Source organism: Salvelinus alpinus, chromosome 20 (genome assembly GCF_045679555.1).
Source record: "Salvelinus alpinus chromosome 20, SLU_Salpinus.1, whole genome shotgun sequence".
NCBI lineage: Eukaryota > Metazoa > Chordata > Actinopteri > Salmoniformes > Salmonidae > Salvelinus > Salvelinus alpinus.
This window is the reverse complement of record NC_092105.1, coordinates 33,321,463-33,345,194: the sequence shown is the minus strand read 5'-3', so window position 1 is coordinate 33,345,194 and position 23,732 is coordinate 33,321,463. Positions and strand designations below refer to the sequence as shown.

The window sequence follows — 23,732 nt, the reverse complement described above, 5'->3', positions numbered from 1 at the left end:
ACATTTCTTAGAAGGCACTCATTCAGTGCATTCAGAAAGTATTCAGACCCTTTCCCTTTTTCCACATTTTGTTACGTTACAACCTTATTCTAAAATTGATGAAATAAAACATTTTCCTCATTAATCTATATACAATACCCTATAATGTCAAAGCAAACAAGAAATTTTTGCAAATGTATTTAAAAATAAAAATAGAAATTCCTTATTTAAATAAGTATTCAGACCCTTCGCAATGACACTCAAAATTAATCTCATGTGCATCCTGTTTCCATTGATCATTCTTGAGATGTTTCTACAACTTGATTGCAGTCCACCTGTGGTAAATTCAATTGATTTGGAAATGCACACACCGGTCTATATAAGGTTCCACAGTTGACTGTGCATGTCAAAGCAAAAACCAAGCTATGAGGTCGAAGGAATTGTCCATAGAGCTCGGAGAGAGGATTGTGTCGAGGGACAGATCTGTGGAGGTGTACCAAAAAATGTCTGCAGCATTGAAGGTCCCCAAGAACACAGTGGCCTCCATCGTTCTTAAATGGAAGACGTTTGAAACCCCCAAGACTGTTCCTAGAGCTGGCCACCCGGCCAAACTGAGCAATCGGGGGAGAAGGGCCTTGGTCAGGTAGGTGACCCGATGGTCACTCTGACAGAGCTCCAGAGTTCCTCTGTGGAGATGAGAGAATCTTCCAGAAGGACAACCATCTCTGCAGCACTTCACCAATCAGGCCTAATATGGTAGAGTGGCCAGATGGAAACCACTCCTCAGTAAAAGCCAAAAGGCTCATAATGGACTCTCAGACCATGAGAAACAACATTCTCTGGTCTGTTGAAACCAAGATTGAATTATTTGGCCTGAATGCCAAGCGTCACTTCTGGAGGAAACCTGGCACCATCCCTACGGTGAAGCGTGGTGGTGGCAGTATCATGCTGTGGGGATGTTTTTCAGCAGCAGGAACTGGGAGACTAGTCAGGATTGTGTGAAAGATGAACGGGGCAAAGTACAGAGAGATCCATGATGAAAACCTTCTCCAAATCCTTCAGGACCTCAGACTGGAGCAAAGGTTCACCTTCTAACAGGACAATTTTTGAAAGATGTTTTATTTAACCTTTATTTAACTAGGCAAGTTAGTTAAGAAAAAATCGTATTTACAATGACGGCCAAACCCGGACAACGCTGGGCCAATTGTGTGCCACCCTATGGGACTCCCAATCCCAGCCGGATGTGATGCAGCCTGGAGTCGAACCAGGTACTGCAGTGAAGCCTCTAGCACTGAGATGCAGTGTCTTAGACCACTGTGCCAATGACGCTAAGCATACAGCCAAGACAATGCAGGAGTGGCTTCGGACAAGTCTCTGAATGTTGTGGTCCCGTGTGGCTCAGTTGGTAGAGCATGGCGCTTGCAACGCCAGGGTTGTGGGTTCATTCCCCACGGGGGGACCAGGATGAATATGTATGAACTTTCCAATTTGTAAGTCGCTCTGGATAAGAGCGTCTGCTAAATGACTTAAATGTAAATGAATGTCCTTGACTGGCCCAGCCAGAGCCCAGACTTGAACCCAGCTAAACATCTCAGGGGAGACTTGAAAATAGCTGTGTAGTGACGCTCCACATCCAACCTGACAGAGCTTGAGAGGATCTGCAGAGAAGAATGGGATAAACTCCCCAAATACAGGTGTGCCAAGCTTGTAGCGTTATACCCAAGAAGACTTGAGGCTGTAATCGCTGCCAAGAGTGATTCAACAAAGAACTGAGTAAAAGGTCTGAATACTTACAGTTGAAGTCAGAAGTTTACATACACTTAGGTTGGAGTCATTAAAACTGTTTTTTCAACCACTCCACAAATTTCTTGTTAACAAACTATAGTTTTGGCAAGTCAGTTAGGACATCTACTTTGTGCATGACACAAGTAAGTTTTCCAACAATTGTTTACAGACAAATTATTTCACGTATAACTCACTGTATCACAATTCCAGTGGGTCAGAAGTTTACATACACAAAGTTGACTGTGCCTTTAAACAGCTTGGAAAATTCCAGAAAATTATGTCATGGCTTTAGAAGCTTCTGATAGGCTAATTGACATCATTTGAGTCAATTGGAGGTGTACCTGTGGATGTATTTCAAGGCCTACCTTTAAACTCAGTGCCTCTTTGCATGACATCATTGGAAAAGAAATCAGTCAAGACCTCAGGAAAAATATTGTAGACCTCCACAAGTTTGGTTCATCCTTGGGAGCAATTTCCAAACGCCTGAAAGTACCACATTAATCTGTACACACAATAATACTCAAGTATAAACACCATGGGACCACGAAGCCATCATACCGCTCAGGAAGTTCTGTCTCCTAGAGATGAACGTACTTTGGTGCGAAAAGTGCAAATCAATCCCAGAACAACAGCAAAGGACTCTGTGAAGATGCTGGAGGAAACAGGTACAAAAGTATCTATATCCAGTAGAACGAGTCCTATATCGACGTAACCTGACAGGCTGCTCAGCAAGGAAGAAGCCACTGCTCCAAAACCACCATAAAAAAGCCAGACTACGGTTTGCAACTGCACATCGGGACAAAGATCGTACTTTTTGGAGAAATGTCCTCTGGGCTGATGAAACAAAAATAGAACTGTTTGGCCATAATGACCATCGTTATGTTTGGAGGAAAAAGGGGGAGGCTTGCAAGCCAAAGAACACCATCCCAACCGTGAAGCACGGGGGTGGCGGCATCATGTTGTTGGGGTGCTTTGCTGCAGGAGGGACTGGTGCACTTCAGAAAATAGATGGCATTATGAGGAAGAAAATGATGTGGATATATTGAAGCAACATCTCAAGTCATCAGTCAGGAAGTTGAAGCGTGGTCGCAAATGGGTCTTCCAAAAGGACATTGACCCGAGGCATACTTCCAAAGTTGTGGCAAAATAGCTTAAGGACAATAAAGTCAAGGTATTGGAGTGGCCATCACAAAGCCCTGACCTCAATCCTATAGAAAATTTGTGGGCAGAACTGAAAAAGCGTGTGCGAGCAAGGAGGTCTACAAACCTGACACAGTTACACCAGCTCTGTCAGGAGGAATGGGCCAAAATTCACCCAACTTATTGTGGGAAGGTTGTGGAAGGCTACCCTAAACATTTCACCCAAGTTAAACAATTTAAAGGCAATGCTACCAAATAGTGTATGTAAACTTCTGACCCACTGGCAATGTGATGAAAGAAATAAAAGCTGAAATAAATCATTCTCTCCACTATTATTCTGACATTTCACATTCTTAAAATAAAATGGTCATCTTAACTGACCTAAGACAGGGAATTTTTCCTAGGATTAAATGTCAGGAATTGTGAAAAACGGAGTTTAAATGTATTTGGCAAGGTGTATGTCATCTTCTGACTTCAACTGAATGTAAATGTGATATTTCAGTTTTTTTCAAAGTTGCTAACATTTCTAAAAACTTGCTTTTGCTTTGTCATTATGGGGTTTTGTGTGTAGATTGATGAGGGGGAAAAACGATTTAATCAATATTAGAATAACGCTGTAACCTAACAAAATGTGGAAAAAGTCAAGGGGTCTGGATACTTTCCGAATGACAACGTACTGTATTGCACTGCGCCCATTTCAGCCATTATCAGGATGTGTTTGACAGGTCATTTCAAATATTTCCGTGGTCGTAACATTAACGGGTTAAAATGAAAGCAATCAATCCAGCGAGATTTAAGTGCCAATGGATTTGTCACGTCTCAAACACAGGAAATAAATAGATGGCTGCAAAAGACAGATCCTCACGTGGGCAGGGCGTGTTGCTACTGTCTGCCTCCCATGGTAGCTCTCCAGCTCTCTGTTTATGTAGTGTGTGCTCATGTGTTGGCCTACAGTATGGTTTTGAGTGTCCAGATAAGTACAGCACACTGTGTGTTAGTGTTTCTTTTAACCGTTTAAACCGGTCATGTCATGCTGTTGTATTCCTGTGGTGTAAAAGATAAATATACCCAGTCCTCTTTGTTGCCTGTCTCTCTGACTCGCTGCCAGACAGTAGCTCTCCTCTGACATGCTTGCTCAGATCATATGGCATGTTTCATATGGTGTTTTTATTTTTAGGACTCTGGGAAAGATCATACACCATGTGCCTTTATAACTAGTGGATCTGTGTCAGATTTCTTGGTGTGTATGTGTCCCTTCATATCAACTGTTACCCTACAAGGTCCAGAGCCTGCTGGTTTATTGTTCCACCTGATAACTAATTGCACACCCCTGGTGTCCCAGGTATAACTCAGTCTTTGATTAGAGGGGAACAATGAAAAAATACAGTGGAACTGGCTTCAAGGTACAGAGTTGAGTTTGAGGGCTTTATACAATAGGTGAGCCAGGTCACTTACTGTATCTGTCTTTTCTATTCTCAGATCTGTATGAACCCTGAGGCTCCTCTCCTCACCCCACAGACTCTCTGTCTGCTGCTGCAAGCTACCTCGTCAGTCATTGGCAGAACCTGTCAGTGTAGTGGGGAAAGGAGAGGGTCATCAGGGCTTGTCTACAGCCAGGAGCCAGGGTCAGAGGTTATAAAACCATGGGTGGGATTGTGTCAACATAACATTTTAAATGGTTATTCATTCATGGCTTCCCTGAGTTATAACTTAATCTCCTCCCAACCAATCAGTATAGTTGATCTGCAACTGGGATAACCATTGTATCACTCTTACTTAATAAGCACCTTTATCAACTGCAGGTCTTTAGGTTGATGGAAACTGGTCATCTGATTGGATTAACTGAGATCCCAGAACAGGGTTAGTTACTGGGATTAGTATTCCCCAGCATTCACACACGCACAGCCCTACCTAGTCTCGCCTCATCTCCCACTTCCAAACCAAACACCCCATGCCCATTTTATCATCAGCACCTCCCTCTCTTCTGCCTCCCACCCCCTCCTATCTCTGGGTGTAACAGTGCAAGCCATGGCACAGCCATACACACACAGCCTCCGTCTGTCTGTCTTTCAGGCCCTGTATCTCAGTCAGGATCAGCCAGATAAAGGCTGCTGGGTCGTTCCATCAAATAAGTACCTTTTGGGTTGTGTACCTCAGTCAAAAAAGTTTTATTTCACCTCATTTTAACTTTCTGTCAAAGTGTTCAACTTAATAAATAAAAAAATCCCATCTCAAGAGGTTAAATAAAAACATACTATAGTAAGTGCCTATTAAGTGCAAAATAAAGTAACCTTGCATGCATCATTTTTTCCCGCAATGGTTGGTATTTTTAAATGTTGAACTTGACGGGAAAGTGTGCATATCTCTGCGCAAATCTCAAACCCTGCGTGAACACAACTTCTAGAAGGTTGATCAACTGTATTGCAAGCAAATACTCTTATTGTTAGTTTGGGGGAAATGGGAGGTGTTTGCACCTCTCATTCGATGCACCTCCCATAATAATGGTAGGAACATTAAAACGTAGGCCTAATGATAAAACAGATGCATTTTCCATTGGTAAGGAGATCGCATAGCTGCATGTCCTCTAATAAGTTTATTTTACTTGTATTATATAGGCTTAAATCAAAATTATATTGCAGGACGTCTCTCTCCTTTTCTGACATAACTAGTTTAAATTATTCCCACAACACAACAAATAGTAGGCTACCATTTATCAATCGCTCATTCAATAGGCAAGCATGCTGGAAAGTAAATAGACCGGTAGCCTTGACAGTAGACCTAGTCCTATGTGACAGTATGGGTAGGCTCCAGTTTTTGCTGTGCAATAGGATTAGGAGCGTGAAATCATAGCCTAACCTATTTAATTTCAGAGCCTATACCAAGCCAGGAGATATCAATACATGACTGTGTTTATAAACAAAATATTGAACAACAATTCATAATTTGCATGGAAGTGTGGACTGTAGCATTTACTTTTAAATTGCTTGAAAGGACAATCAATCTTGCAGAATGCACGGCCAGTGCTTGGCATTCGCTAGACAGCATGCATTTTGTTATTTGGAAAAGTCACTGTAACATTCTGCCCACACCTCTGCAGAAATGTGATCAAATTTGCCATTGCACCTTCTTTTAGGAACTATCATGGCCCAGTTCCAACATCTCAAAATAATACAGCAAATGAGGGCGTTTTTGTTACCATAAAATGTGAATGGAGGGCGTTTTTGTTACCATAAAATGTGAATGGAGGGCGTTTTTGTTACCATAAAATGTGAATGGAGGGCGTTTTTGTTACCATAAAATGTGAATGGAGGGCGTTTTTGTTACCATAAAATGTGAATGGAGGGCGTTTTCCAGGCGTTGTGTGTGTGTTGCACAACATATACACATATTTTCATTGATAAACCAGAGCCATATTATATTTGTGCGGTGGTGAACGAGTGCTACAACACCGCCTGGAAAACGCCCTCATTTGCTGTATTATTTTTGATAAATCCCAAACATTTTTGGCGCACAAAAGTCCTAGACCTAGAATCTCATTGTATGCCAGAATTTAGTAAGAAATGTAGCACGGTTGATAAATGAGGCCCACAAAATGGCCAATAAGAGCAGAACCAGGTCACCTGCTTTTCCACTACGATTTGACTATTATGTTCAATGTTTCTTTTGATATATTTGTTTTCAAAAGGAATAGTTTCACCATTTATATGAAACTTCAGTTCACGTAACAGGGTTGACCTTAAAGTGAGGGATAGACATTTCGTATGATTAGATTAATCACTAATCACATTAAATAAATAATCATCTTCAGAAATTACTGTCAAAGCAACAAAATAACCAGGGCTTTACAATGATGATGGTGAAACTTGGAGAAATGTTGGGGTTAAAACAGAGGAACGTCAAAATGCGGATGTCTTTATTCATATTAAAAATCAGATTTATTGAATTTGCCATGTGGTCTATATTAAAGGGCACTTCATTTAATATAACAGGATTTGAAAATGAAATATTGGTGCACAATTTCATATTTTCGTGGAACGACCCTACTGTTGCTGCCCATGCAAGGTGAGGTAAGCTTTGACTGATCTGTACCAGAGATACAGGACGGGAGGGAGGGAGGGATGAGGAAGCAGAGGGGAGGTCAGTTGGTCACTGCTCTCACTGGGGATTAGGAGAGATGCTTATCACTCTGATGGGGGTGGGGGGTTTGAAGGATGAGTGGGCGTAGGGGTTTAGTGCCCCAAGGACTTATGTGAATCTGAAGCCACTGTTTTAACCACAACACTGTCATTTCATACCACCTGTATCTAGGTCTACGTTTGTATCCCCCTCCCCCCCTAGCCACAATGTCCTCCCTCCCGTAATTAAATATCAATCCATCCATCAACGTTGGTTCTCTCTCTAGGGTGTTTTGGCTGGGCTCCAATCAGGAAGACTGATCAGTCTTTGCCTCCTGAGGCCACAGTTAGCACAGTTTGAACCTGTGAACCCATTCCCTTCCATTCACCAGCACTACATACAGACAGACACAGCCTTGCATGTTGAGCTGGAACTCTCAAAGCATATGAATGAAAAACCCTTTTCTCATCAGTATACAAAATGGTCTCTGAGTCTGAAACACTAGTGCCAGAAGGCTGTGAACCTAGGCCAAATGCAGCTTTTATTCAGTACATTTTCTGAAGGTTTTTCTCTGCACTCAGGGGGACACAAGCAGGGCTTGTGGAGGTACCTTTCTCTCCCTGACGCTCTCCTCTGTCCAAAAGAGAGAGAAAAAAACATTTCAGTTAATTGCATTTTTACAGCGCTTCTCAAGTGGAAGCTAGCTAATGAGGTTAGGCAGTTCGGCTCATTGAGAATTGAAACCATGTCTAATTGTGATCTCAAATATGCTCATAATCCTATAATTGACAGAGCAGAGGTTTCTAGTGAACCGTGAGGTGAGTGTGAGAAAGACTGAACATTGAACTATGTCTTCAAGTAACACTGGATGATTATGGGGAAGTTATTGAGGTGGCAAGCTGCTTTGAACTATATTTACAGTTTGAGACACTGGAGGGATATATATTACAAGTACCTAGCTAATGTAGTAAAAAGCATACACTACCGATCAAAAGTTTTCGAACACCTACTCATTCAAGGGTTTTTCTTTATTTTTACTATTTTCTACATTGCAGAATAATAGTGTATTTTTTATATTTGAGATTCTTCAAACAGCACCCTTTGCTTTGATGACAGCTTTGTACACTCTTGCCATTCTCTCAACCAGCTTCACCTGGAATGCTTTTCCAACAGTCTTGAACGAGTTCCCACATATGCTGAGCATTTGTAGACTGCTTTTCCTTCACTCTGCAGTCCGACTCATCTCAAACCATCTCAATTTGGTTGAGGTCGGGGGATTGTGGAGGCCAGGTCATCTGATGCAGCACTCCATCACTCTCCTTCTTGGTAAAATAGCCCGTACACAGCCTGGAGGTGTGTTGGGTCATTGTCCTGTTGAAAAACAAATGATAGTCCCACTAATTCCAAACCAGATGGGATGGCGTATCGCTGCAGAATGCTGTGGTAGCCATGCTGGATAAGTGTGCCTTGAATTCTAATGTCTGGTCTAATGTCCATTGCTCGTGCTTCTTGGCCCAAGCAAGTCTCTTCTTTTTGGTGTCCTTTAGTAGTGGTTTCTTTGCAGTAATTCGACCATGAAGGCCTGATTCACACAGTCTCCTCTGAACAGTTGATGTTGAGATGTGTATGTTACTTGAACTCTGTGAAGCATTTTTTGGGCTGCAATTTCTGAGGCTGGTAACTCTAATTAACTTATCCTCAGAGGTAACTCTGGGTCTTCCATTCCTGTGGCGGTCCTCATGAGAGCCAGTTTCATCATAGCGCTTGATGGTTTTTGCAACTGCACTTGAAGAAATGTTCAAAGAAATTTTACGTATTGACTGACCTTCATGTCTTAAAGTAATGATGGACTGTCATTTCTCTTTGTTTATTTGAGCTGTTCTTCTCATACTATGGACTTGGTCTTTAACTAAATAGGTCTGTCTTCTGTAAACCACCCCTACCTTGTCACAACACAACTGATTGGCTCAAACACATTAAGGAAAGAAATTCCACAAATTAACTTTTAACAAGGCACACCTGTTAATTGAAATATATTCTAGGTGACTACCTCATGAAGCTGGTTGAGAGAATGCCAAGTGTGTGCAAAGCTGTCATCAAGGCAAAGGGTGGCTACTTTGAAGAATCTCAAATATAAAATATATTTTGATTTATTTAACACTTTTTTTGGTTACTACATGATTTCATATGTGTTATTTCATAGTTTTGATGTCTTCACTATTATTCTACAACGTAGAAAATAGTAAAAATAAAGAAAAACCCTTGAATGAGTAGGTGTTCGAAAATGTTTGACCGGTAGTGTATATCTCCCTCTAAAGCTTAGATTGACACATTGTGTTTGTTTGGTTTATTCCCACTGTACTGAAATACACTGATGTCTAGTCTAGAGAGCACTGCTGCACCACTGTGTAACAGTAACATGGTACCAGCTTTGCCCACATGGCAACAGAGCTTGCTTTACCAATAACCATGTTGTCAATATCAGCAAGACAGCTAGACCTGTGTTTGCCATGTTTCTGGAACACACTGTAAAATGGACCTGATTTCTAGTTAGCATAGAAGAAGTACAAACACATTACTTTTTGTTTTGACCAGACTGACCATGAAATAATTGTGCCTTTCACTGTAGTCGTTGAGTAGAACAAGTCCTCAGGGAAGCAGTAAATGTTATGAGGCCTGGTACAGGAGGAGGTGCAGACGGAGGTGTTGTGTAAGACCATGCAGTGAACGACTGAAGGCTGATTCTTGCAGTCTGAGATGTACAGCCTTGTCTGTCTGATTGATCAGTATCGAGACACGGTCGGTCTGGTCTGGTCTGGTCTGGTCTGGTCTGGTCTGGTCTGGTCTGGTCTGTCTGTCTGTCTGTCTGTCTGTCTGTCTGTCTGTCTGTCTGTCTGTCTGTCTGTCTCGCACACACACACACACACACACACACACACACACACACACACACACACACACACACACACACACACACACACACACACACACACACACACACACACACACACACACACACACACACACACACACACACACTACTGGCTCATGTTGCCCGTGGAGATTTGAATCTCTCTTCACAGCCAGTGATGTTCCTTTCCCACACCTAACAGTTGTCTTACTGAGGTTTCTTTGTGTAGCCCATCAACCTTTCACCAGGACTGGGGAGGTACAGTAGAAGAGATGAAATAGCAGGGCTCAGTAGGACAGTAGAGTCCAAGTCTTTACAATCCAGATCCATTTAGATAGGCAATTCTTTCCCCTGGGGACTAGGATGTTGTAATCTCATCATAAAATGGAGGAAATCAAAATGATTCATTATAGTTAAATGTAATTGCAGTTAAGTTAATTTCCTTACCTCTCTGTTCAGTTCCTCTCTCTCTCGAATCCAGGCTGTGTTGACAGTCAGAAGCATTAATCCTTTGTCTTTTGTTACATGACTTTGTTGTATCATGATGCAGGACTAAAGCACTAGGGAGAAGCATTGGACAGTGTGCAGGGCTTCCCTTTCTTAATCTACAGTATGTTTTGCCCAGTACAGGTTTTCTGAAGTTTAGGATGTGCATATCACCTCTGTATGCATCTTTGTTACTAGTGTAAATCATAGAAAAAGTGATACATCTACATAAAAAAAATGCCACACAGGTCACCTCTGGTAAGCCAAACTCCAGGGCAGAACTAAACATGAACTTCAACTTTGTAGGGCTAAAGGTTGTTGTATGTTTTTGAATTTGGGTGGTGGTGGGGGGGGGGGGTCATTAAACATGATCTTATGGTAGGCTCGGTCGCTGATCCACACCCAAAGTCATTGTTGTCATGCCAGCCTTGGCTGAGGCGAAAATGACCGTGTGGAGGTGTCCTGTGTGCTTCATTGCTCTGAAAATAAAATGCTGTCCCCTAGTTGAGTTTAGGCTTTGGGCTGCATTAGCAGTGCTTCGACCTGATCCTCACATGACAGCAAACATGACAGAAAACTGTCAAAAGTTGTTGTGTTTAATTTCCCTACCCTGACAGGACTCGGATAGTAGAGGACAACTAAACTCAGCAAAAAAAGAAACATAGCTTTTTCAGAACCTTGTCTTTCAAAGATAATTCGTAAAAATCCAAATAACCTCACAGATCTTCTTTGTAAAGGGTTTTAACACTGTTTCCCATGCTTGTTCAATTAACCATACACAATTAATGAACATGCACCTGTGGAACAGGCGTTAAGCTTACAGACGGTAGGCAATTAAGATCACAGTTATGAAAACTTAGGACACTAAATAGGCCTTTCTACTGACTCTGAAAAACACCAAAAGAAAGATACCCAGGGTCCCTGCTCATCTGCGTAAATGTGCCTTAGGCATGCTGCAAGGAGGCATGAGGACTGCAGATGTGGCCAGGGCAATAAATTGCCATGTCCATACTGTGAGACGCCTAAGACAGCGCTACAGGGAGACAGGACAGACAGCTGATCCTCCTCGCTGTGACAGACCACGTGTAACAACACCTGCACAGGATCGGTACATCCGAACATCACACCTACGGGACAGGTACAGGATGGCAACAACAACTGCCCGAGTTACACCAGGAACGCACAATCCCTCCATCAGTGCTCAGACTGTCCGCAATAGGCTGAGAGAGGCTGGACTGAAGGATTCTAGGCCTGTTGTAAGGCAGGTCTTCACCAGACATCACCGGCAACAACGTTGCCTATGGGCACAAACCCACTGTCGCTGGACCAGACAGGACTGGCAAAAAGTTCTCTTCACTGATGAGTCGCGGTTTTGTCTCACCAGGGGCGATGATCGGATTCGCGTTTATCGTCGAAGGAATGAGCGTTACACCAAGGCCTGTACTCTGAAGCGGGATCGATGTGGAGGTGGAGGCTCCGTCATGGTCTGGGGCGGTGTGTCACAGCATCATCGGACTGAGATTGTTGTCATTGCAGGCAATCTCAATGCTGTGCGTTACAGGGAAAACATCCTCCTCCCTCATGTGGTACCCTTCCTGCAGGCTCATCCTGACATGACCCTCCAGCATGACAATGCCACCAGCCATACTGCTCGTTTTGTGCGTGATTTCCTGCAAAACAGGAATGTCAGTGTTCTGCCATGGCCAGTGAAGAGCCCGGATCTCAATCCCATTGAGCACGTCTGGGACCTGTTGGATCGGAGGGTGAGGGCTCTGGCCATTCCCCCCAGGAATGTCCAGGAACTTGCAGGTGCCTTGGTGGAAGAGTGGGGTAACATCTCACAGCAAGAACTGACAAATCTGGTGCAGTCCATGAGGAGGAGATGCATTGCAGTACTTAATGCAGCTGGTGGCCACACCAGATACTGACTGTTACTTTTGATTTTGACCCCCCCTTTGTTCAGGGACACATTATTCAATTTCTGTTAGTCACATGTCTGTGGAATTTGTTCAGTTTATGTCTCAGTTGTTGAATCTTGTTATGTTCATACAAATATTTACACATGTTAAGTTTGCTGAAAATAAACACAGTTTATTCCATGTACCGTAGGCTTCCTATGCGTTGACATATTCTGCCAAAGAATCAATGAATAATGGAAATACAGTAAAACCAGTGCAACTGTAGTACCCCTGATGACACTTCCTCTCTTTCTCTTCCTGTTCCTTCCTGTTTGATTGACAGAATGAAGAACAAGTTGTGGTACTTTGAGTTTGGCACCACAGAGACCATCTCCGCCACTTGCAAGAAACTCAACGAGTGTATCGAAGTGGAGGTGAGTCACCGGTATTCCCTTTAGTTGGAGTTTTTTTGACAGCACCAAAATGTTATTCTCTCTCTCTCTCTCTCTCTCTCTCTCTCTCTCTCTCTCTCTCTCTCTCTCTCTCTCTCTCTCTCTCTCTCTCTCTCTCTCTCTCTCTCTCTGTGTCTCTCTCTGTGTCTCTCTCTGTGTCTCTCTCTGTGTCTCTCTCTCTCTCTCTCTCTCTCTCTCTCTCTCTCTCTCTCTCTCTCTCTCTCTCTCTCTCTCTCTCTCTCTGTGTCTCTCTCTGTGTCTCTCTCTCTCTCTGTGTCTCTCTCTCTCAAGAGTTTCACTTTGGCTGGAGATCAGTTGGTGATTTAAATTGTTTATCAACACATCTTATGGACATCTTGGGATGACAAAGTTTAAACAGTTCATCGCTGTTGTTTTTATTTTATTTTAAATGACAGACTTTAACCTGCAAACAAAAAAAAATACATCTTAAACGACAGTGAAATTAAAACAAATTATTTTAATCCCACGGGGAAGGTAGCTAGCTTTTCTTATCTATCAGCGAAGGCTTCATTAAGCCAGTATGTCAGGTAACTGACTCTGTACTGCATGAGACACACACACACACACTCACACACAACAGTGGCGGTCAGTGCTGTTTAAGATTAGGGAGGATGATCCTGTTTTTGTGAGCATGGCCTTATTTCTATTGCAGCATATTGGATGACTGTCATTCATATTCCATTCACCCAGCTCAATGTAACATCTATAGGTTTAGGCTACTACATGATACTCAAATTTTCACTGTACCCATCATGAGGTTGCTACAATGTAGGTGCACAGGTTGATATAATGTTTTGTAATCAAGGTGACAGACAGTGACACATTCAATACCGCCTTGCACACTGCATCTATACACGCCTGATCACACGCAAACACAGTTCACTTTCATAGCAGCTACATAAAAACAGCATGATCCTTCTCGCAACTATCTACATGCTCTCCTCCTCTCACTTTTTCCCTTCGCTTGTGGACTTCAGTGCACAACACATTAGCTGTCTGTGACCAGGTGAAAAAACGTTCATATAATGACCGCTAACCACTACACACAGCCTACATCGTTGTCACGTCATAGTCAATATACTGTATCTACTAGAACTAACATAAGTGCAGTGTACAGTCAGAAAGTAGCTTAGAAATTACACCGGCGGGCCCCAGTGGCAATAAATTAATAAAAATCAAAAGATTACCTTGAATTGGAAGAGTTCCGGTGTTGGATAGCCTGCTAGCTAAAATAGCATCCCTCTCTGTTTGAGCCAGGTGTTTGAGTAGGCAAAAACAATACAACCAAATATAGCTAGCTCTCTCTCTCTCTCGCTTCTCCTTAATTTTGGAATAAATACATTTGTTCAAAACTGTTCAACTATTGTCTTTCTCTCTCTTTGAGTCAACTACTCACCACATTTTATGCACTGCAGTTCTAACTAGCTGTAGCTTACACTTTTAGTATTAGATTCATTCTCTGGTCTTTTGATTGGGTGGGCAATATGTCAGTTCATGCTGCAAGAGCTCAGTTCATGCTGCAAGAGCTTCCGGAGGACATCCTCCGGAAGTTGTCAAAATTACTGCGTAAGTCTATGGAAGGGGGTGAGAACCATGAGCCTCCTAGGTTTTGTATTGAAGTTAATGTACCCAGAGGAGGACGGAAGCTAGCTGTCCTCCGGCTACACCATGGTGCTACCCTACAGAGTGCTGTGAGGCTACTGTAGACCTTCATTCCAAAACTGTGTTTTAATCAATTATTTGGTGACGAGAATATACTGTATTTAGTATAGTTGCATCCAAAAAGGATACCTTTTTTAATGTTTCACTTCATTTTTATGAAATTCACTGAGGAGCCTCCACTATTTTCAGTGTGTAACACACACACAGACACACACACACACAGACAGACCCGACAGACCGACTGACTGACTGACTGACTGACTGCCTGCCTGCCTGCCTGCCAAGCAGTCAAATCCCCGGTTTAATGCCTTGAAGCAGAGAACAGAGTGATGGGTGGTGAAATTTGGTGTAGCAGGATTCACCACTGAAGTTATATCGCCCTGCAAGATGTAATTAAACTGGGCTATTAAAAGCTTCACAGAGTAGACTGACAATGAAAGCACTTTCTAGACAGTGTTTGTATGTATGTGTGTGTGTGCGTGTGTGCGTGCGTGCGTACGCGTGAGAGTATGTGTGAGTCATATTCTGTGTGTGTTCCTGAAACTGTTTTTCATGGGCACTCAAACCTAAATATTTCTTTGCTCTGACAGCAATTGTGGGTTGAGGTACATTCAAACATAATTTGCTTTCAACGAGGGTGGTCGCTGAATATTGTGAATGTGTTTTATTTTTCTGTTTCTACATTAGCTTATTTGAACACATTTGTTGATTGGGACTTTATGGAAAAGTGCATACTTGGACCGACAATGTCAAAGTAACCAAGTTATTTTGGTACGACCATTTGGATAAACTGAGACAAACAACATCCCCTTGATGGTGCAGAATGTGTACATTTTCTAGTTAATCACTAGCTGGGACATCAGAAGTTGTTTTCTTCTAGAATTTCGACACACAGTCTGGTAGAATGCTCAAAGGCAACATTATGTCATGTATTGATACAAACATGCACTGTGATGCTACTGTAGAAATGATTCATTGTATACCATTGCTCCTCCCAATATCCACACATGGATACTGTTATAAACAATATTCTATTATTCTGCATCACAGTGGAAGGCCCCTTTGATATTCAATCTGTATCAGATAGCCTTATACTGTATGTGGTTCACATGAAACATACTGTCACATGACACCATTCATTAGCATAGCTTCAATGAAAACACAAGGATGTATGTAATCTCTATATTTCTTGCCTTGAATGGATGTGCAGAAAAGACAATTATCTCTAAGTACCTTTTGAAGGGGAGCCCTTTTTGACAGTTTTTTACATTTTAACTAGGCAAGTCAATTAAGATCAAATTCTTATTTACAATGACGGCCTACACCGGCCAAACCTGGACGACGCTGGGCCAATTGTGCGCCGCCCTATGGGACTCCCAATCACGGCCGGTTGTGATACAGCCTGGATTCGAACCAGGTTGTCTGTAGTGACGCCTCTAGCACTGAGATGCAGTGCCTTAGACCGTGCGTCTGTAATTAGCAAGTAGCAGCACTGCGAAGCCTAGGCTATCTATTAGGGTCCACAGTTCTGTCTCAGCCATTGTCTCAAGTATTTGTTCATGATCTCTCATCTCCCCTCCCCTCTGTCTCTTTCACTCTTTCTACCTCTCTCTTTATCTCTCCCCCTCTCTCTCTCTCTCTCTCTCTTTATCTCCCTCTTCTCCTCTTTCTATTTATTTATTTCTCTCTCTCCTTCCCTCCCCCTCTCTCCCTCACTCTACCCTCCTCCATCACTTCCCCTCTCTCTTTCTCCCTCAGTGTGATGGTATCATCCTGGACCTCAGCAGCACGTCGTTGGAAGGCATCGCCGTCCTGAACATACCCAGCATGCATGGCGGCTCCAACCTGTGGGGCGAGACCAAGAAGAGGAGGAACTACAGCCGCATGAGCAAGAAGGTTCCAGACAGGATGCCCGCCAGCACCGTCACCGATATAAAGGAGCTCAAATTCTGTGTTCAGGGTGAGTCAACTCAACTCGCCCACAGCAACACCAGTGTGATGTACCCTTTTCACAAAAACCATGATCCTTTCCGTGTCCTTTTCAGAACAGTTCCAGTAACTAATGTGGATGCATAACCAGGCCAGCTCAGTACAGTTTGGTTCAGCTTGGCTTGGCTCGGCTTAGTAGTGGGAAAAGGCCTAAGGTGGGAAGTGGGACCAGTTCTGGCCTTTTCAATATACCACTATATAATGTTCTTGATTTCAGCCATTAGGATTTAGTGTAATGTGGTTCAATGGGTGTCAAAGGATCCATTGTGTCTGATTGGTCTGTCATTTATTGACCACATAAGCCTCGTAGTTGTATGCCAAACACTATGTCATTTCCACACTTAGGGAAGTCTTGTATTCCTTTCCCTCTGCTCCGTAGCCCAGGCTTGCCATATGGAACGAGTTAGCCTGCACTTTCTGTTGAAGCTTGTCTGTGAGAGACTGGGAGGGATCACTAAACAGTTCTAGTGTCATTTTGTAAGTGTTTCATACTGTCACAATTTCACCCACCAGCCAGCAACCAGTAGAATGTCAGCTCTTTTTTAATTTACTTTTTAATTTTTAATTTAACCTTTATTTAACTAGGCAAGTCAGTAAAGAACAAATTATGATTTACAATGACGGCCTACCCCGGTCAAACCTGGACAACACTGGGCCAATTGTGTGCCGCCCTATGGGACTCCCAATCACGGCCGGATGTGATACAGCCTGGATTTGAACCAGGGACTGTAGTGACGCCTCTTGCACTGAGATGCAGTGCCTTAGACCGCTGCACCACCCGGGTGATGCTGTGGCCCCCATGAGCATCTGTCCAAGAGGACATTGGGGACGAGCTGCGCCGAGCCGCTGACACACACACACACATTGGGGACGAGCTGTGCTTGCAGGACCTGGCGCCCACTGGCCAAGGTCGGTGACAAGCAGCTGTTTTCGGGTGCCATGAATTAACCTAGAACACTGAACACTGCCTCAGAGGCTGGGCTGCTGGATGCTGGGCTAGCGGGTCTGTTTCACTCTGTTGAGAGGAGGAGAGGGGAGAGGATAAGATGGGGAAAGGAGGGAAGGGGAGAGGAGAGGAGGGGAGGGGATGGAAAGATAGAGGAGGGGAGGAAAGAGGAGAGAGAGGATAGAAGGGGAGAGGAGGAAAGAGGAGATGATGGGAGAAGAGGAAAGGAAAGAGGGGAGGAAAGGGGGGAGAAGAGGAGGGAAGGGGAAAGAAGGAAAGAGGAGAGGAGGGGAGAAGAGGAAAGGAAAGAGGGGAGGAAAGGGGGAGGAGAGGAGGGAAGGAGAGAGGGAAACAGAAGCTCCCTCTCCCCCTATTTAACTGCCCCGCACCCCCTCTATCTGTCCATCTCTCTTTCTCTTGTGCCTACAGTCTTCTCTGGCCTCGTTATTACTGTCCCAAAACATGCCCTGTGTGTAAGCAGACAGACATATGGTAGTGAGGACGATGGTAGTGAGGATGATGATGATGGTAGTGATTATGATGATGATGACGATGACACAGAGGATGATGATGATGATGATGATGATGATGGTATTAAGGATGATGATAATGGCAGTGATGATGATGACGACGATGGCAGTGAGGATGATGATGATGGTATTAAGGATGATGATGATTATAATGGCAGTGATGATGATGATGGCAGTGAGGATGATGATAATAATGGCAGTGATGATGATGATGACAATGGCAGTGATGATGATGATGACGATGGCAGTGAGGATGATGATGATGATGGCAGATTCCTTGCAGTGAAAAGGCAGATTCTTTGTCCTCTATTTGTTACATCACTTCCTGTCTGTGACACTCTCACTCTTCCTCCTCGCTCTTCCTCTTTCATCCATCCTCTTTCTCTCTCTTCCTTAACCACCCCGCATCTGTGCTTCTCGTTCCTGACTGAACTAGTTTGAATCCTGTTTCCATGGAGACCCTCGGCTCCACTGAACTACAGAGAGAGGCAGAAAGAGACAGAGAGAAATGAGAAAGGGGTGGAGTGAGGGAAAGACAGAGAAAGCTGGAGAGAGAGGGGAAGCCAGAGACTGAGAGAGAAATGAGAGAGGGGTGGAGAGAGGGAAAGACAGAAAGCTAGAGAGAGGAATAGAGAGTAAGCTAGAGAGAAGGGAGAAGAGTAAGTGAATAGGAGAGAGAGAGAGGGAGCAAACAAGGAGGCTGCTGCCAGCTGTGTGACTCATATCATTAATCTTTAACTGCCCTCCAGGCAGCCTTCACTGGGCTCTGCTTGCTGCCTTAGCAACAGTTGAGCCTCTATGACCTGCCGTTCAGCACTACCGTACTGTAACATACTGTACAGTACGCTCTCACGTTGTCACCCTCCCCCCCGGCCTCTCACCTGACCACCTAAACACGCTCCCTCCGAGGCCAACGCCCCAGCCTCTCTCTCTCTCTCTCTCTCTCTCTCTCTCTCTCTCTCTCTCTCTCTCTCTCTCTCTCTCTCTCTCTCTCTCTCTCTCTCTCTCTCTCTCTCTCTCTCTCTCAAGAGATTACTGAGTGACAACCCTGTCCCCTCCTGTCCCCTCTCAGATGCATACACACGAACAGAGTGTATATGAATGCATCTCACGCAATGTCATATTGGCTGTGAGCACAGTAGCTTTTGTTGTTGTTTTGTGGACTATGGTGTGAAAGTGTTTTGGCAATAACTTTGGTAATTGACCAATTAACTGTGACATGAAGACATTTCATTCTTTCATTTCATTTTCAAATAGTCTGTTTTGTGACTTGTGAAGTTCCATAACATCATTGTCTCATGTCAGATAGCCGTCTACACTGATCTGCCTGATAACTCGCAAACACTCATACAATATCCTGTTCTAACATTCAAAAATGTCACAAAGGTGCCATCGTCCACTGAACCCTCTTTCATCCTCAGTCAAAAAAGAGTCAGAGTTAATCTCACCAAAAAAACTATAAACCTGTAGCTAATATTAACGTTTTTTAATGAGAAAGTATTCATTACCTAATTCTACATTTAGCTGAGGTGTTTTGTGATGGTAGAATCAGTATTTATGACATTTGAAATGTGCATGAAAATGATCTAGCTAAGTCTCTGAACCAGTCTCAAACCAATCATATGAAACAAAAGGCGGGGATGCTAACAACTCCAGTTCACACACTCAATGTGACGCCATCTGACGTGAGACAATGTCCATTGCACTTATCATTGGTGTTGCCCCATCTGCATTTCTGACTCCTGAACACCACAACAGTGAACTGTCATGGCTCCTACTACTAGCCTAATTACAGTCTGGCATTCCTGGCCCCTTTCAGGTCAATGAAAAATCGATATCATCAAATGTCAAGCAATGTTTGTTTGCCTCAGGCACACTGATTAACAGTGCTTTTAAGCTGTCAGGTCATGACTTACCTTTAAACAATCTGCCTTGCTTGCTATTTGCACTACGCTCACAGCACTGTGTTTTGTGACTCTTTGTTTTGCATGAGTGTCTGTGTGTCAGTATGTGTATGAGTGTCTGTGTGTCAGTATGTGTATGAGTGTCTGTGTGTCAGTGTGTCAGTATGTGTATGAGTGTCTGTGTGTCAGTATGTGTATGAGTGTCTGTGTGTCAGTATGTGTATGAGTGTCTGTGTGTCAGTATGTGTATGAGTGTCTGTGTGTCAGTATGTGTGTGAGTGTCTGTGTGTCAGTATGTGTATGAGTGTCTGTGTGTCAGTATGTATATGAGTGTCTGTGTGTCAGTATGTGTGTGAGTGTCTGTGTGTCAGTATGTGTGTGAGTGTCTGTGTGTCAGTATGTGCATGAGTGTCTGTGTGTCAGTATGTGTGTGAGTGTCTGTGTGGCAGTATGTGTATGAGTGTCTGTGTGTCAGTATGTGTATGAGTGTCTGTGTCAGTATGTGTGTGAGTGTCTGTGTGTCAGTATGTGTATGAGTGTCTGTGTCAGTATGTGTGTGAGTGGGTGGGTGGGGAGTTTTTGCATTTTGAATGTTTTCTAGGCATATGCAATTCTAATGGTTATTGTGATTTACTCCGCAGCACTGTGTTTGTGTGTCTTTCTTGTGCACGTGTGTGTGCACACAAGTGTGTGTGTGTGCATGTTTGTGTGTGCATGTGCATGTGAGGGAATGTTGTGCTTTAGTCTAGCTTCATCCCACAGAGTTGAACCTTTATTAAATTAACTTCTGGGAAACAGAATGCAGAGAAGGGCGGAGAAGGACGTCTCTTTGAGAGGCAGAGGGAAAGGAGTGTGTGTGTGAGTGTGTGTGTACTTGTTTTTCTACATTATCAGGACCACAATGTCCTAACATTTCACCTTAATGTCCTGAAAAGGTTGGAAAACAAAAACTTTTTGGAAAAGAAAGGTTTTTTCAGGTCCTGAATTTGTTCAAATTCTATTTTAAGCTTAAAGATTTGGTTTAGGTTAAGGGTTAGGTTTAGGGGTAAGGGAAAATAGGATTTTTAATGGTGATAGCATTTTACAACCCAAAAAGTCCAGAAATTTCCCGAAAACACAGCTGTGTGTATGTACGTGTGTGTGTACAGCTTATGACTAATTGTTGATGACACTTGTTTACTCTGCAGCAATAAGATCATGCTTTTTTAAGCTGTGCTCTACAGATAATACAATCAGTCAGTTTACCACAGAGTGAAAACCCTGCTGGCCTGATTCTCCAGACTGACACCTCAAATTTCTGATTCACCTCCTACAAATCTCCTACAACTAGAAGGTTCACCCTATGGAAGTGTCACACAACTGGGAACAGGAGATAGCTAGAGTCAAGCCAGCTCGAGTTACAGAGCAAGGAAGGAAAGTGGTGAGTGTAAAATACTGTCTGTCTATAGATTAAGTCAGGGGTTATTTACTGCTGTTGATGGGGAGGAAATGGATAATGGTCAGAGGAGGGGAACACTTGAGAGGAGGTGCTGACGGGTCCTTTAGTGACCGGGACAGGGGCAGGAAGCACCCTTGTTACCACCCTCCTCCTCCCCAACTCTATCTCTTCAGTCTCTCTCTCTCTCTCTCTCTCTCTCTCTCTCTCTCTCTCTCTCTCTCTCTCTCTCTCTCTCTGTGTGTGTGTGTTGTAAAAGGTGTGCCATTGCAGGTTAAAGCCTGGCCAGGTTCCCACAACCTCTCCCCTGCAGGAGTCATCTCCACCCACCCTCCCCCTGAACAGCTCCTAGTTTGAGTCACTCCATGGCCGTAGTGTGGGCTATTTCAGGGCTCTGCCATACAGATTATTGTTGTTGCTCTCTCTCACACAGCTAAAACAGAAGGGTTAATTTTTCATTTCCCTCCTGTGTTGTTTGCCATGACAGAAATAGATACAACTATAATAAAACTACCCACCCAGAGAGGATTATGGGAAGAGCTATTGCTTCCTGGCACATACTTACAAGAGTCTAGAACTTCTGGTTCAATGAGCCAGGCTTTCTTATGGGATAATAGGAGCCTTTTCAGAAGTGTCCTTCATATCTGAAGAGTTTGACGGTCAATCAGTTTTTTTCCCATGAGAACTGTGTCATAAAAGATCAGTGTCGTTTATGAATGGCATTAGAACATAGTTTGGAGCATCTTAACAAGAGCTGCATAGACAGCTAAAGAGTATGTGAATATTATTATTATAATAGATAGCATGTGCTATGTGAACAGAACGTGTATAAATATACAGCATGTGAGAAAGGAAGACGTAGGAAAGGTTAGGTTAGCGGAGGAAAGGAGCTAATAATGGGTATGTGTATCATTCCTGTATACTGTCAGCGGGCCAAGCAGGCCACACCTGCCCACACACCTTTACTGCCCACGCACCTTTACTTTACCGGAGTAACAGTTTCACGGTGGGGTCTAGTTCCTCTTGACCATCTGTCCTCACTCCGGCCTCCACTGCGGCCACCCTGAGACAATGACAGCCGGACTGAGCCAGGAGCTAGGGGACAGAGGAAGGAAACAACAACACACACTAGTTTATAAATAAATACCAGAGCAATTATTGGAACAAGTACTGTACCTAGGGGCTGTTCTGGTTGTTCTCAGGGGGTTCACATCTACATATAGTATCATCAAAGCAATTGTACCCAAGTGGTTCATTATGAAAACTATTGAACTGGTGTGGAGAATAGCAGGACTAGTTGCCAAGGACTGATCACAATCCTCAAACATTATTTTGTAGAACTGTTTCATATTTCTCCTTTTCTCCTCTCTCTCACACACACATCCCATTTAAAAATGTAGTCCTTTGAACTGTTTTGTGAACAGTATGTTTCACTGCATCACATTAGTCTTTACCTAATTGTTGAGCATTACTGTACTATACCCAGCGTGTGATTGCCCGTGGCACGGCAAGAGCAAAAGTCGTTTGGCCAGCTACCCGCCAACCATCCCACAATGCACTGGGTTTCTGTGTTATGTAAGAGCTCTGTTCGGCTCTATTATTAGTTCTACCTCATTGTGTCGAAGCGCTGCAGTACAGCAGCTCAGATCTGATGGAGCGGGAAACATTGGAGAGGAGAGAAAAAAGTATCATGGTGATTCTCTCTCTCTCTCGCATTGCTTTATTGGCTTGAAATACAATTTGTAGATATTGCCAAAGCCGTATAGTGGTACAGCATTTCAGTAAATGCAATGAGGATAATGAAATCCAGTTTATAATAATCATGTATACAGGTACAACACTACTGCTGTTGTATTGTGTAATATTTAGTTGATACATTTAATTCAATACAAATATGATTATGAAAAAATGAACAATAAAAAACAAAATGTACATGGATGATGGTTACACTGTGTATAACTTGTAAGTTATATACAATGTAAATAGTTCTGGCAGGAACATTTGTGATTTCTTCCTCACCCAGAATAACTCCCAGTTTTGTGTCATTAGTAAATGCACAGAAGTTGTGAATTGATTGAGATATATACAGTAGCGGTAAAAGGTTTGGACACAGCTACTCATTCCAGGGTTTTTCTTTATTTTTACTATTTTCTACATTGTAAAATAATAGTGAAGACATCAAAACTATGAAATAGTGTTAAACAAATCAAAATATATTTTTTTATTTGAGATTCTTCAAAGCAGCCACCCTTTGCCTTGACCCTTTGCCTTGATCCCAACTTTTCACAGTCTTGGCATTCTCTGAACCAGCTTCATGAGGTAGTCACCTGGAATGTATTTCAATTAACAGGTGTGCTGTGTTAAAGTTAATTCAAATCAAATCAAACTTTATTTGTCACATGCGCCGAATACAACAAGTGTAGACTTTACCGTGAAATGCTAACTTACAAGCCCTTAACCAACAGTGCAATTCAAGAA

The 23,732-nt window shown here is 43.1% G+C and overlaps 1 protein-coding gene across 4 annotated transcripts in view; it reads left to right on the top strand.

Moving 5' to 3' along the window:
- Window positions 1–23,732, top strand: part of LOC139546693 (diacylglycerol kinase beta) — a 153,546-nt gene that overhangs the window by 114,583 nt on the left and 15,231 nt on the right. For all 4 annotated transcript variants that reach the window (XM_071355383.1, XM_071355384.1, XM_071355385.1 and 1 more), the window contains 2 exons: window positions 12,659–12,749; window positions 16,209–16,410. In XM_071355383.1, the coding sequence (XP_071211484.1) occupies window positions 12,659–12,749; window positions 16,209–16,410 (293 nt within the window). The remainder of the gene's footprint in view (window positions 1–12,658; window positions 12,750–16,208; window positions 16,411–23,732) is intronic.